Source organism: Desmodus rotundus, chromosome 4, assembly GCF_022682495.2.
Source record: "Desmodus rotundus isolate HL8 chromosome 4, HLdesRot8A.1, whole genome shotgun sequence".
In the NCBI taxonomy this organism is placed as follows: domain Eukaryota; kingdom Metazoa; phylum Chordata; class Mammalia; order Chiroptera; family Phyllostomidae; genus Desmodus; species Desmodus rotundus.
In genome coordinates this window covers 17229502-17245505 of record NC_071390.1, presented here as the reverse complement: position 1 = coordinate 17245505, position 16004 = coordinate 17229502, and the positions used below count along the sequence as shown (strand labels likewise).

General features: G+C 43.0%; 1 protein-coding gene across 3 annotated transcripts in view; it reads right to left on the bottom strand.

Moving 5' to 3' along the window:
* SORCS1 (sortilin related VPS10 domain containing receptor 1) overlaps positions 1-16004 on the bottom strand; it is a 480154-nt gene that overhangs the window by 124304 nt on the left and 339846 nt on the right. For all 3 annotated transcript variants that reach the window (XM_053922501.1, XM_053922500.1, XM_053922502.2), the window contains exon 6: positions 8686-8750. In XM_053922501.1, the coding sequence (XP_053778476.1) occupies positions 8686-8750 (65 nt within the window). The remainder of the gene's footprint in view (positions 1-8685; positions 8751-16004) is intronic.

The following is a 16004-nucleotide window of genomic DNA, read 5'->3' as shown; positions in this document are numbered from 1 at the left end:
AGTGTGTCCCAGGAGAGGCGTGTGTGCAGGTGTCGGGGCCACACTAGAAAACCAGTTTAAATGAAGAAAAGATACAAAGTGTCCTGGCTGGAGTGGCTCACTGGATTGAGTGCTGGCCTGTGAACCAAAAGGTCACAGGTTCAATTCCCAGTCAGGGCACATGCCTGGGTTGCAGGCCAGGTCCCCATTTTGTGGCATGAGAGAGGTAACCACACATTGATGTTTCTCTCCCTCACTTTCTCCCTCCTTCCTCCTCTCTAAAAAAAATAAAATAAAATATTTTTTAAAAACCCACAAAATGTTCTTTATTAAAAAAAAAGGAAAAGATATGAAGTGATCCATCAGGTCACACCCAGCCATGAAAAACTGAGAAGTGCATTTGTCCAATAACTTTCCAAACTAAGTTTACAAAGGAAAAGAGGTGAGAGGACAGAGACACAAGGGGAGAGAGAAGGACGAGCAGTAACAAAGAAGGAAGGAAAGCATGAATGAGTACCAGTGGAAAGGAGAGAAGGGGGGAAGAAGGGAGGAAGATTTTGAAAGCAGTTTAGTGCACTGGCAAGAAAATACACAGAATTCCTTGTCCAGGGTTTTTTGAGGGAGGGATGAGCAACATTTACTTAGATGTGTTCACGTATCATATGATTGATTCCAGGACAAAGAGTCAGTTCCAGGGACTGCCTCTGAGAAATGTGAGTAGGTTCGTTTCACTATTTATTAACTCCATAACTTTCTCTTTCTATTGCCCTCAACACTGAGTAGCATACTTAGACTGTGGTAGTTGTTCAGCAAAGATCAATAAGGCGCAATCCTTGCCTTCCACAGTGGAATAAACAGACAAATGCCACATTTCCCTGCCCTCTCTATATCGTAGCCACCCGGCTTGCCTGCTACACCTCAACCATGCCAAGCGTGCCCATACTCCATATCCTTTGCATGTGCTGTTCCACCTGTCTGGAATGTTCTTCCACCAGGCAGACACAGAGTGCTCTCCCTTCCTTCCATAAGGACCTGAGCAAAATATCAAATTTCACCTTATTGGAGATTCCTCTGCTTTGTTTTTCTTTCTAGAACTTATTACCACCTGACATTATGCATTTGTTTACAATCTGTACCCCCTTAGAAAAGGGTAAACTATGAGAGCAAGGGCTTTGTAACGACCTCTACTGTCCATCACTCATGCCTAGAAGAGCTCCTACCACAGCATGTATGTCTAACGATATTTATTGAATGAATGAATAATAGGTCTAGAGTGAGCCAGACCTGGCTTCAAATCCTAGCCCCAAAGCAATGGCAAAAACAATTCATCATTGTAGGCCACATTTTCCTCATAGTTAAAATGAGCACAATAATAATAGGGCCTACTTCCAAGAGTTGGCGGTGTAAGTCATATAACTGAAAAGTATCCCTTGCAGCATCTCCAGGCCAATAATAGGAATATAATGCATAGTAATAGCATCACTGGTGCCTGGGAGCATGCAGGGCAAAGGGAGGACATGCCTGAGTGCCACAAGCTTCATGAGGCTACTCTTGTTTTCACGTTTTTCTTTTTAAAGCAGAAGTTAGAAGCATTAGGCATTAATGAATACCTGGATGCTGCCACACACACATGTTGTATGGACTGGTGCTGCTGTGTCCCGGGGCTCCTGAGGACCCAACAGAAACCTAGACCTCCATCCTGGAGTTACGTCCAGGGGATGACAAGTTTCTCTTGTGCACCTCTATCCTCTACCCTCAGGGTGGGACGCAAGGGCACAGACCTCCACACACATGGTGGACACACAGGATGTGGGGGAGAGAGCACAGACTGGGGCAAAGACCTGGCCTTGAGTGCTGCCCCGCTGAGCCCGTGCTTGCACTGTCACTCTCTGGTTTTCCATTGCTGGGTGTGGAGGCCGGTGTTACCTTTTTCACGCCTTTCCGGTTGGTTTTCAGAGTTGTATCTAGGCTACTAAATCAGAGAGGCCAAGTGGAAATCAGGAGTAGCTAAAACCTAGAGACTTTCACAGTATGAAAACAGGGTCAAAATGGCATTGCTAGAGAGAAAAGCCAAGTGCCAGGTGTCCCCGAACTAGCTCGCCCTTGGTGCTTGATTTGAGGACCAGAGGGGAGAGGCGAGAATGTATTTGCTCAGTGTGTTGGCAAGTGCTGAGGAGCCATCTGAGTCTGAAGTTGGGCAGAAACTTAGAACCTCTTCCCTAGAAGCTATGAATAAATTAACTGACTGAAAAAGAAAGTAAATGCTGGCTCTGAAATGTGGAGTCTAATATTGTCATTTTGCACCTACCGATGGCTGTGGTGGGGATGGCAGCTTTGGCATTTTTTTGATTTTTACATAAATGCCAAGGTGTCAATCTTATCCAGAACAATAAAGAGATTTGATATCTTTTGAAGATTTGTTGGAGAGGAGATACAAATAGCCAATAAAAAAAAATTCTTAACCTTAGTCCGAATTCAGTACATGCAAATTAAAACAATAAGGATAAGGCCATGTATTTTGCTCAGTAGATGGATTACATTTAAAAACATCTGTCCTGATGTCCCGGGTGATGGAGGGCTTGCAAGCACCCACATTCCCATCTTGAGAGAGCTCACCTTGACGCAACTATTTCAGAAGGCAACGTGACAACACCCACGGAGCTTTAGAACACACACTCTCTGAAACCCAGGGTTTGGGCAATTTCTTTTTCTGCAGTGCTTGCTGCTTGTGTACATTTGAATGCTCACTAACCAAATAAGGAGCCTGTGTGTCTGTGTAGCATGTCAGCACTGTCTGAAGCAGCCCAACGTCTATATATCTACTAACAAGATAGCGACTGACTAACCCTTAGTTGCCTGTATCGTGAGGATCTACGTAGGGACTCCCCATGAAGTGGCTAAATGGACACGTGCTGACTTGACAAGGCCGTTAACTTGCTACTGTATTCAGTCGTACTGCATTTGGCGTAACAGTTTTACGACGTGGACATTTGTGAGTGTGCACGTACGTGTACACACATATGCATTTATCTGTGTCAGCCCTGGATACACTTGAGGATGCTTCTCCTTTTTACTGTTGTTGCTACTCCTGTGGCTATAAAAGCAATCTATGCTTAGAGTAAAAACTGAAAACTTCCCATTGCTCATCTGTTGAGGACTGGTGAGAAGGGAGGGGCCTATCGCCTCCCCACAGTGTTCCTTTCAGCCGTGCTCCCCTGTCCAGGTCCTGATATCCCTGCTGCTCCTGCATGTGGAGATCAGCCGGGAGGGCTGGAAAACGGGAAGTAGACACCAGGTGTCCGGTTCTCACCCAAGACCAGGGTTAGTGGAATGATGGTTACATGAAGGTGCGAGTGTCCTTTGATTCCAGCTTGTGAAATTCTCTTTTGATATTCCTTTCAGGAAGAGTTTTGGGCAGTCATTTTCACAGTTGGTGGAAAGGCCATGGCCGTTTTCCCCAGTGAAAGAGATGGAGGCCTTGGGCCAGTTGTTACAGGGTTGCTTACTCATGTAAATAGGCCCAGAGGCCCATGACTGTCCTCTATCTTTTGTCCCTGCTCACACGGAACACCACCAGTATGGAAGCAGTCAGGGCAGCAGCCTGACCTTTCCTTTCGAGAAGGGGGAAAGGTCCGACTTGGTGTTACAGGTCCTCTCACAAGGTGCCGTTTGCAGATGAGCATAAATACAGAACTAGACATCCATATGTGATTGCCATGGGGAGAATTCTGGCGGAAGTTGTTCTTTTTCTCCAAAGTCAGACACACACACACACATTATGTGGCATGCAATTTCAGGGAGTTAGTGAATTTTTTACGCTTATCCACTAGTCCCACCTGTCTCCCCAGACCCTATGGTGAAAGGCCCTGCTTTATAAAAAAGCCCGTGCCTATACAGTGACACACAAATGCAGTTATTTGATCAATAAACATTAAATGTGTCAGGCTCTGAGCTATGGCTTCTACACAGAACCAACGTCAACTACGATACGATTTTTTTACAAAGCTTTTAATCAAACAGTTTGATCACCATTTGCTCTGTAACTGTCTATGTACATTACATGCATGTCCACAAAGGTGCCTAGATTAGGTAAATCAATGGAATGTAAGTTTCCTTTTTAGTGTTTTGATGTACTGGGTAGCAGTTTTACTGTGCAATGGGTGGGTGTGTACACATTCACACACATTCACCCACACACATGATTTGTAACCATTAAAACTTTGTTTCCTGGATGAGGACCTGTCGATCTGGCCTCAGTTCCATGTCGGGGCCGATAACAAGTGCTACATTCAATAAATATGTTTAAAATTTCCCAATAATGCCTCCAGTGATTGATTGTAATTGCGGTTGCTCTCTTTAGCTTGCCTCCCAAAGCAGAGTTACTACGGAAAGAATAGCATCCTTGTCATGATTACACACTACAATACATCCAGCTTTCACAGCACACTCGGCAAGAGACGTCTATGCCAGTCATAGACCTTCAAAGAGCTAAAGCTTCCCAGAGCTCACCTCCCCTCAATATGAGATTTCAAATGAAACAGGCGGTAATTAGAAAATGTAATCTAGGGAGATTTGATATGAGACCAAAACTAAACTTGGAATAACAAATCCAGATAAGCATTTGCAACCCATTCCACAGGGATGAGCCAAATAAGTTAGTGAGGGATTTTTCCTCTGTCAAATGTCTCAGTGCCCTGGATACAAATTTCCTAAACCCATAAAAATCAGAAAGAAAAAACTGTTCATATTAATTTATATTTGCATATTTTCTACAAGATGTATAACCTAGAATATAAACAACGGATTCCATATAGTTAACGTCTATACTAAATAATTATGAAGAGTTAGAGAAACAAGAGAGATTTTAATCAGGGGATGGAGACAGAGATAACATATAAATATTGAAACTCTTGGAGCAACTGAACAGCCTGGAGTCTAACTTTGAAATACTTGTACATTCTCACCTACATTTGCTAACCCTTTTCTATACACTCTGAGCTCTCTGAATTCATTCCTTTCCTCCTCCTCCTCTCTGTTTCTTTTACTTGGAGCCATGGTTACTGTGTTGGAGAGACAGATCGAGAGAAAGAGAGGGAGGGACAGAGAGAAGAAGGGAGAAGGAAGGAGGACATGATACCGAGGAAAATCTCAATTTTTTACACTCAGGTCAGGCGTTATGTCTAGATCCTTTACTTCAATTGGTAGGTGATTTCTTTTCTGCTTTGTTTTGACAGGGATAACTTTTCAAATTAAATCCCTTTATTGAATTTTCACTCTTGGATAGTTTCTGAAGATGCTGCCTTTGCAAAAAAGTAAAATAAAATAAATAAAATTAGAACTGATATATTTCATGCCTTGTATAACCTAAGCCTGGGATGACAGTTGGGCATGATCAACCTCCATGCCTGCAGGGAACCCAGGAATATTGACGGGTGGGGGAAAGTGCAGCTCAGGGAAAGAGACGGCCTTGCTGTTTTCAGGACGTGGGGCTATGTGCATTACATGCCACAGGCCAGAAAGCAGCAGCAGCCCCAAAAGCTCAAAATGAAAGCAATCTAGGTTGTTACCAAGTCCATCCAGAGCTTTTCAAACAGGAGGTGTAGTCAAGGGAGACAGACCCTAAAGCTCTTTTATTAGTTTTTATTATGAGACTTTTTGATCCTAAGCATATTCTTCAAGCCAGCATCATCGGCTTCACCTTGGAGCTTGTTAGGAATGCAGACTCTTGGGTCCCTCCTGAATCAGTATTTACATTTTAACAAGGGTGCCAGGTGGGCCCTATGCATGTTAAAGTTTGAGATGCAGCACCCTATAAGTTTCAGGCCACCTTGTGAGTGAGGTTAGGCAGCCAGCTGGTAACCCTGACACTTGGTCAACTATGCGTTCACTCATTGAACAAATATGCATTACGCTCCATCTCCAATACATGTGGACACTGTGGCAGGTGCTGCAGGCAGACTATCGAACAAAGGTACACATGGCCCCTGCAGCCACAGCACTGACTGGTGGAGAGAAAACGCTGTGATCAAATAATCATGTAAATGGAATGTGTAATTTCAAACTGAGATGAGCACAAAAAAGAAAATAATAGAATTGGATGAAAGCAAAGAGATTGAGAAACTGGTTTACAATGGGAGTTCAAGAAAGACTTCCCCTAAGAAATGATACTTACACCTGGATTTTGTTATAATTCTATGGTTTTATTGGATGCTATCTTTGGGGAAAGCTGGGTGAAAAGTACAGGGGAGCTCTACTATTTTTTGCTACTTCTATGTGAGTCTAAAATTATTTCAAAATACCAAGTAAAAAAAAAATAGAATTGCCCTGGCTGGTGTAGCTCAGTGGATTGAGCACAGGCTGCGAACCAAAGGGTCGCTGGTTAGATTCCCAGTCAGGGCACAGGCCTGGGTTGTGGGCCAGGTCCCCAGTACGGGGTGAATGAGAGGCAACCGCACATTGATATTTCTCTCTTCTCTCTCCTTCTCTTCCCCTCTCCCTAAAAATGAATAAATCTTAAAAATAATAGAATTGGATGCTTAATCTGAAATTTGAACCACTCACAGTGATTAATTACACTGAATTAATTGGAGAAGAGGAAGGGAGTATTCCAGGCAAAGGAAACAACAGGTATCCAAGCCTTAAACCAAGTCCTAGAACCCTCTATGTTCCAATAATTAAAAGCAAACTCAAGGGCCTGCAGGCGGGAACGAGGAGAAGACAGAGTGAGACGAGCCTGAGGAAATGGACAGGCACCTGCTTCTGCTGTAGCTGTAGGTCAAGGTGAGAACTTTGCTCTTTATCCCCAGAACAATGGCAAGGAAATCAAAGCTCTAAACAGACGACATGGTTGTTTTTACCTTAAGAAAAGACTGTGCTGGCTATTGTGTAGTAAGAAGCAAACCTTGGGATCCAAGATGACATAACCAGCTGCAGGGCAGTGGAGGTATGTCTGTCCACACCATTGGAGAGGTGGGAAAGAAGCTCCGCTGTTGAGCTCATTCTGCACGGTGCACAGTGCGGGGCATGCACCATGACATACAGCAGCCCTGCCTAAATTCATAAAGGAGGAAGGCGATGGCCAGCTTGGACCCTGACCTATCCTTCCTTTGATTCTGCCGAAGAATACATTCATTCTCCAAACAGGAAGCAAAACCTCTAGAGATGAAAGGTGTCATGGTGTGTGCACAGTAGCAAAGCACCTGCCATTTCTGAAGGGTCTGGGCTACAGGGTCCCTGGTGACCTTCTGCGGGCTGTCAGCTGGTGAAGTGCATGTATGGCAGGCTTTGTGCTCAGAAGAGCTGAGGACAAGTTGACAGGCACAAGTGCTAGTGACGATGAAGCTTTTGAGTTGTGAGGGATATTTTGGATATTGAAACAGAACTTATCTCAATAATTAGATTATCATTCTCTGGCTCAGTGCTGGACAACCTCTAACAGTGACTGCTCTGTGGTAACTGGGGATAGTCCATTCTCTCTCTCTCCTCTACACTTGGGACCTCTTTCTTCCCCCATCTTTTCTCTGCTCATCCCTTTTTCTTATGCACATTCCCTTTGCCTTTGTCGTTTTCACCTGTAGTGCCCACTCTTAGGTCTGGTGGGTCCTGGTCAACTCTTAGACCTTGTGGAGATCCTCAGGACCAAAGAAGGAGAGGAAAACTTCTGTTATTGCTGTTTATATATGTTGTTTAAACTTTCTGCCCTGGCTGGTGTAGCTCAGTGGATTGAGTGTGAGCCTGAGAACCAAAGGGTCACCGGTTCAGTTCCCAGTCAGGATGCATGCCTGGGTTGTGGGCCAGGTCCCCAGTATGGGGCGCGCGAGAGGCAACCACACATTGATGTTTCTCTCCTTCTCTTTCTCCCCGTCTCTTTCTCCTTCCCTTCCCCTCTCTAAAAATAAATGAAATCTTAAAAAAACCCTTTCTATAACTTGGTTTCCTCATCTGCAAAAGGGGAGTGACAACCTGCAGATTGTGAGGATTCCTTGTGCTAAAGTATATAAAGTGCTCAGCATAGTTCTGGGTGCAGGATAAGTGCTCAGTAGATGTCAGTTACTACAGGTCACATTATTGTTAACTTATTTAATCTGAAGTGAAGACACCTAGGCATAACGAGCCTAAGTAGATTTTTCAAGGTCACACGATTAGTGAACAGACTTTTGCTTTTTTCAGACATGGTTGAAATTCTGAATTTTCACCTTCCTTTCCTCTATATCATGTAGCTAGTGCTCCAATCTCCATATGAACTGTAGTCCTTTCCTGTGGATGGCCCAACTAAGGTTGTTCTGAACACGGAAGGTGAGCAACTGACTCAGCAGACTGTCCCCTCTGCTTATCGTGGGGACACACAGGATGCTTCTCTCCTCATCTGTGCTTCCTGAGTGCTTTGTGTTTCTCCAAACAAGACAGGGAGGCATTGCCTGGATGCCATCTGATAAAATAAGGACACTGGAAAAACCAATCAAAACAAAACAGCAGCAGCAACAACAAAACACAGTAGAAATAAGGAATTTTCAATGTTCTCATTACCTGGAGACAAAACCACCTTGACTGAATGATTGTTGTCAAAAACCATTAAGACAATGCTGAATTACTAAGAAAAGGAAAAGTCCTCATGTCCAAATGACTCGGATTATTGCCTTCCTGAACACAGGCGTGGTTGTGAAACTAACACTACTGTGAACATCATGGAAAACTGGATGTACTTACGACCGTCCACCGTTCTGGCCTCGAGATGCACAAGATCTGGTTCCTTGTTTGATCCCATCATAGACCTGAAAAAGGTGAAGAAACATGAAGAGGAACATCAGCCTCAGCGACTTCGCATGTGCCTCAGAGGAACGCAGCTGAGTCCACACACTGTTCATGTCCACAGGCTTCGAAAGCCACCCTCCTGGAAACATATCTATTGCATTTATTTATAAAGCCTGACAGCAAAATTTCCACTTCACATAAAAACAATAATGAAACCTTTATTTGGTGAAGGCCAGGCTCAATTCTAGCAAAGATACTGTGTGTTATTAGCTCAGCCTTTCAAATAAGTCCACACACAGCGTGTGCTGTCTGTCCTGCAACAATCTCCCTGACATTATATTACACTTTCCAGACTTATCGGGCAGATGCAAGGCAGGTGGTTTTACTGGGGTGACCTGAATAGTGATTACATAGCCAACTGATCTAATTAATTCTCTCATTTAAAATTTGTAGAACTATCTACTGCTACCCTCTGCACTATGGGGATTCAAGTGGCCCAACCAATATGTGTGCAGTGGCCAGGACAGCAAGAATGATCATTCTCTGTGTTGTTGAACCAGTGTGAGGGGGAAATACAGCGATATCTGAAACTGTATGTGTAAATAGAATAAAAGCCTATTTAAAATGCCTTGGAGGCATGTATTATGTAGTGTATTCTTGCAGAGAGCCATGTTAAATAGAAAATAATAATTTTGTCACATAAATAATGTGGGTGATCATACTCTCTCTCTAAGACTTCTATACAGGAAGGTGAATTAAACTTGGGAATGTCGATAGTTTGCTTTCATTGGGATTTGCAGAACTTTCCTTTCATTTGCTTCTTTTCTTCATGGAAATAATCACATGCCTCAAAGGCAGTGCCTCTGCCTGCCCTGAGCCACTCAGCACAGGCATCAAATCCAGGTGAGAAAATACAAATATCTAAAAACACTCCCCACAGTCAGGGCTCAGGCTGGCACCCAAGGCCTATCTGGTGGGCCCCATCTCACTTTTGCTGCCCCACCTCCTGACAACTGAAAGATGAGTGATTCCCCAAAAGTGCCCATTTGCTTCCTACCCCTCAGTAAGCCTCAGGAAGTTTCTGTCTTCAGCTTGAAATGTTCTTCTCCAGTTTCACCCAATTTTTCTTTGATTCTTACTTGATGAGCCAACTGAAAGGCACTTCCCCCACTGCTTATTTCCCAGTTACTCCAGGAAAATCGTCCTCCTCCTACCAGCAAATATTTATTTTTTATAAACCCTGTAACAGTTTGTTAAAATGACTTTTGTGTCTTTCCCCAGATAAAAGTAGCCCCTTCCCCACCATGCACACACATGCACACACAGCCACCCAAACTGAAGGCTACTGGAGATGTTCCTCTATACACAGTGCTTGAGCTATAATAGTTACATGTTGAAGGAAAGAAGGAAGGAATAAATGAATGAAGGGATGAAGAAGAAAGGGAAGAGGGAGAGTAGGAATAATGAAAGGAATAGAGGGAGGAAGGGCGAGTATATAAATGGTCTGTTAGCTCTTTGAGATAAATAAATTAATCATTGTCCTAAGGGCATTCTCAAAACTCTTCTTACTTGAACTCATTTTCCCAGCTCAAAGATGGGAACCTAGATAGCTTAGTTTCTCTTCATTTTTTTTTTAAAAAAAACGAGTCTCCTTAAGGCCTTATTATCATTTGTCAGTAAGTTTTGTCTGATTGATAGATGGCCTGGAATTCAGGCTATGCTCAAACATTAAACCCTGCTTTCTTCTCTCAGGAAGCAGAAATGTCCTAATAAGGGTTTATAATTTCCCGCAAAGAGACAGGGGCATGCACTTGGATATTTCACACCATCGGAATCGGAACACAGGCAGAAAGTAACACTTTCACCACCAATTTTGGTTAATACTGCAGCAGCTGCTTGCCCAGGGACAGGGGCTCCCCACTTCCCATGTGGAAGCACTGTGGAATCATAGATGACCTCTTGTGGCAAGGTCAGAGTCAAGAGCATTAAAAAGCAAACAAGCTCCTCTACAACCCTAAAACTAGAAACCTCAAGAGTTAACTGCTTTTTGCAAATAACCACGGGGTAGTTACATGTTGTTCACTTTCTACTTTGCCTGCTGTTTGAGTTTCTCCCTTGAAATGAATAGCAGCTATTATTCCCAGGAGAAGACTGGCATCCCAGAAAGGGGATGTTGAAACTAGCATGCAGACCTATCTGCTTGGTTTATGGTTAGTGTCCATGAGAGGCCAAATAATTACTCTGCATCCAGTTGCATCATTTCAAGTGCTCATGGCCCCAAATCAATTGAAAGCAGTAGCCTCTTAAGACCTTTTGTTATCTCTAAAGTCAGGAGCTATTGTTCAAGGGACTTTTCCCTCTTTCTAACTAACAAAAAGAGACAGGGACAGAACAGAGTCCTTTGTTTCTGCTGTGCCTAACCAACTCCCTTAACCTGCCTGAACTTTTGTCCATCTGTAGTAAAACAACTGCAACAGCAAAATAAAACTTTAAAGTCAAACCACAGGGTTTCCAACCACTTTTATTTGCTGATGCGCTCACCCCTTTCTTGCAGTCTGGGCGTACCTCCAGATCCGCAGTCACAGGCTATAAAGAATTATTGCTGCTTGTACTTTGTGGCACCGGTGCATTGTCAAGAGCAGACACCAGACAGTGCGAAATGTCTGCATAGGTGCTGGTTTCAACAGTCCTGTCATTGATCAGACATCTTGCAGAAGCACTTTGCTACAGCGGAACCACAGCCTGTCGTTCTCTAGCCCATTTATACATATCGGTTGGAACTGTGATGTTCGGTGGTTTTCTGTGCGTTTTAAGACCGCTTGTTATACTCAGCGATGATGATGATGATGGTGACAGATGGTGGCCAGGGGCTAGGGGAAGGGGAAAATGGGCAGAGGATGGTAAAAGGGCATAAACTTTCTTTTATAAAATGAGTAAGATCTGAGAATCTAATATATAGTAACATGGTGACTACAGCTCATAATACTATGTTTTTTAATTGCAATTTGCTGAGAGTAGACGTTATGAGTTCTCAGGCACACCCCAAAAAGTAAATACGTGAGGTGAGGGATGTGTTAACTCAGTTGTGAAAACCCTTTCACAATATACGTGTGTACATCAAATTATCACATTGCACACTTTCAGTGTAATTCTACTTGTCCATTATAGTTTAATAATGCTCAAAAATGATAATAAATCAAAGAAAGGCAACATAAACATCAAGTTTAATCCAAAATGTTCTGCTCATCTTATTTTCAGACTGAGATTTCAAACACAGTTTCAGGTATCTCTCGCCAGGAAGTCTGACTTCCTGTAGGGAGCTCCAAGTGCTGGGCACCTTTGCTCTGTGCTTCTAGATTGCCCTGGAACAAGCACGTCCCTGTCAACATGTCCCTGTCATGGTTCATAATGGTTTGCTGGGCCGCTTTGCATAAATGCTTCTCTTTTTTTCTCTGGGCTCTGAAAAGGCAGTGCTCATTTTTATCAGTAAAATATTTATGCTTACCAGAGCATAGAGAAAAAGATTTCCTCAATAAACATATAGATAACATCTTTAGACTGGCCAATATTTTATATATATAAACACACACACACACACATATATGATAGATTGAGTTGGTCTTCTGGGACTCAGAAAGAACCTATCCATAAATACAAGAAGAAAAAAATTAGTACAGAGTCCTTTAATTATATAAGAAAGGAATAGGGTGGCTGTATCTTGTTTATCTTTAATTGCCCTTATGTGTATTTGGGAGAATAAATTCCCTTCTTGAACTGAATTTCGCAGAGGGGAAGGGAGGTCTTCAGGCCTGTGCACATACTTGGGTCTGTGTCTGGAAAGCCCTCTCACCCTCTTCTGCCTTGTTAACACTCATGGTCTGTGGCTCAGCTGCAGATAAGTGAAGTTGAAAACAGGCCTCCCAGTAGGGGTGCCACTTAAGTTGGTTCACTTTTGACACTTCCAGAACTATGAGCATAGATTTGCATAGCATAAATGAGGCCGTGTTTCAATCAGTGTACATTCACAGACAAGCTGAAACCTTTCTGAATTTCCATGCATGCCAGGTACAGATATTCACCACATGTTTCCTGAATGTTTCCGGATAAAGGACAGGTGTGCACCCAGCCACATCAGCTTTTATCGATTTATCTGTATGTGGGACATTTGGTAAGTTACTTAACATCTCTGTACTTTGATATGTTTTAATGTATCAAATGAGGCTAAAATAAATTGTCCTAGAATATACATCTTACAGCACTTAGCAGATTCCTGGCACAGAGCAAAGGCTCAGGAATGCATCTGATTTCTTTCTTCTCTTCTTTCCCTTTCTTACTTCAGGAGATAGATGGAGAATATTAATACTCATCTCAAAATTAAAATTAATGTTGGTAATAAAAGCTTCTTGGGATATCATGGTACCCCATTAGCAGAAATGATTAATTATCATAAATCAATAGACAAAAAGAGTCAACAGCCCAAGATCAAGTACATGAATAAATAGAAACACTTATTTATTCAGTGAAACATCTCAATGCCCTATTGTGTGATCGGAACAAGGGCTACAGATTCCCTGCCCCTAGGAGCTTTAGAGCTATGACAGAGACAGTAATCCAGTGAGACAGGGCTCTGATATTCAAGGTGCCATTTGTAGACAGAGGACTGCTGTTCTTTCACTTGCAGATAAGAGACCTGGGGGAGAAGAAAGGCAGAGCAAGCCTTTAGCGTAAATGGACAGAATCTTCAAGGCGATGCAGCAATATGATACAGCGATGGAGGGGGTGGAATAGCATTCTAGTAGGGAAAAAGGTCCTAGGTTAGAGAGATGATGACCCATACAGACATCTAGTAGTCAACTCAATAGGGTGGATCTAATGTTTTCAGAGGAGAGCAACAGAAGATAAAATAAAAGGTCAGGCAGGGGCATTGTGGGCATCACATTAAGGTTTCCTACTTGGTGCTAAAAGCCACAGGCGCCAGTGAAGAAAGTTGTGTGCCAGTTTACCAACAGCTGAAAAGAAGAACTGTGTCCCCATCTGTCTATGTGTAGGCCTCCTGTCCAAATGAAGTGTGAGGTGAAGGCTCCCTGGCCGTGCTAGCACCAGCTCTGTTGATGAAAACAAGACAAAGCCAGTCTCTTGCATCCACACTTCCAGCATCTTCAGCTGGTATTCACACGTAGGAGCCGTTATTGCATAAAATCTAAGGATTACCAAAGTCAAGAGCGCAAATAAGACACCCCCTCCCTGAAAGAGTCCGCTGTGATGTCAGCAATGCTACATCAGCCTTCTGACATGCGGTCATCCACAGGCAGCCTTTGTGGACATTTTCTACAGAGAAACTCAGAAATGTCACTAGTTCATCATTCTCCTGGCATTTTGTCTGAGTTTATACCAGTTTAATATAGTGCTTAATAAATGCTGCGGAGCCACACAATGTCCTGATACAGATAACCGCAGCATGAGTATTAAAAAATAAACACAGTGATGTAACAACACCTATTTTATTCCGGCTTGGGTTTGCGGTAAATGGCATAGGGAGGAATGAGCAGGAATCTGCAGAGGAACAAAGGCTGGGCGTTGGAAACACCTGCCCTCCCCATTTCCGTCTAGATGGGGCGTTCCTGTTTCCGGAGGCTCTCTCCGTAAAGAAAGCACCTAGAAGCAAGGAGCCCTGCGTGCTACAGAGGGAAGAAACAAAGTGCCCACAGGTATTAGTGGTGGAGACCCTGATTTCCTCTCCGGTAGTCAAGGGGTTCCCCTTCACCTGCCTCTCCACTTAGGTTCCCAAGACAAACATCATCAGGGAACTCCTGCTAACGCTGCCACTTTTATTCTTGAGCAAAGCAGCTTAGCTGAGGCCTCGTCTCCTGTCCATCTACAGGAAACGGGCTAGAAAATAAAACAAAACACAGCCTGGAAATGTCACTTTAACCGTGACCTTAAGCTTAAGAAGCATGCTTTCTTCTGGTCTCCATTCTGCCCCCCTGGTTGCCCAGAAACAAATGTAACTATTACAAATAACAAATAGGCAAATAAAAAGGATGCTTAGTTTCTTGAATGCACGCAGTGGTTACTGAGAATCCACAATGGCCAACAACTTTAAGCTCAGCAAATTATGCTTTTGGTTATTTATCCTTTCACCCCACACCAGAAGCCTCACTGTTCGCTAATTGAGGTCTGCAACAAAGCGCGTGAGAATGAAGGGATAATAAAGCTTAGGAGGGTTGTGGTTGGCAAGGTTGTTTGCTGCACAAAGTGCTTGAGAGAAATAAAGATGAGAGTTTAAGAGCAATGCTTAGACACAAGCAATATGTCTCTCCAGACATCAAAGTGACCAGGTCTAAATGGGTCAAGACAAGCCATTCTGTAGCCGCGCTCCTCTCCCCTTCCCCACTTTCCCTTTCTCTAAAGGAATGGTTTTGCTTCTTACACCATTGTCTGCATTGCTGGTTTCCTTCTTAACTCCCCACTTTTATGGCTCCCCCCCATGTCTGTCTTTGCTGATTTTTCCTGAATGGACATGAAGGGACCCAGGGAGACATCAGGGAGTGAGATCTCCAAACAGGCACTCTGATCCCCAAACAGAAACAACAGTGCTGATGAGATACAGAGAAACATATTTAAAATGATCAAAGAGTTTGGGATTGAGATAAAGGAGGAGCTCATAATATTTTTAAATAAGATTTCTTCTTCTCTTTTTAAAACCTTAGTGGTATTATACCCTATGTATTTTTAGCAACTTGTTATTTTATTCAAAATTTATCGTGGAGACTATGCCATGCCAGAACATGAAATTAATGAGGTAGATCTCTAACTACTTTATTGCAATCTACTACATGAAAACACCCAATTTATCTAAATACTGTCTATTGAATAATCGTGAGGAAAAATGCATACACATGGAGAAATGCTACTGGAGATACATGTCCCAAATGACAATGGTAGCCGCCTCTGGGAGGCTGTCGAGTTGGGATGATAGTCAAAGGGACCATTATCCTCATCAGTGATTTTAAAACCTTGCACAAGGAAGATATATTTATTCATACTCTTCACTATTAATAAAAACAAGACTACTTCTTCAGTCTGGAAAACAAAGTTTAAGAGAAGAGGTAATCACCATGTGCAAATCACAAAGAGAGAAAGAGAAGAGTGAAACTTCTATGAGAAGAAGATCTGGAATTTTCTCAAATCTCAGAATACTTCACACCCTGACACCGCCTTACTAAGAGTGCAAAGAGAGCTAGAGCTGGTAAAGCGTTGTGACAGCGAAACCA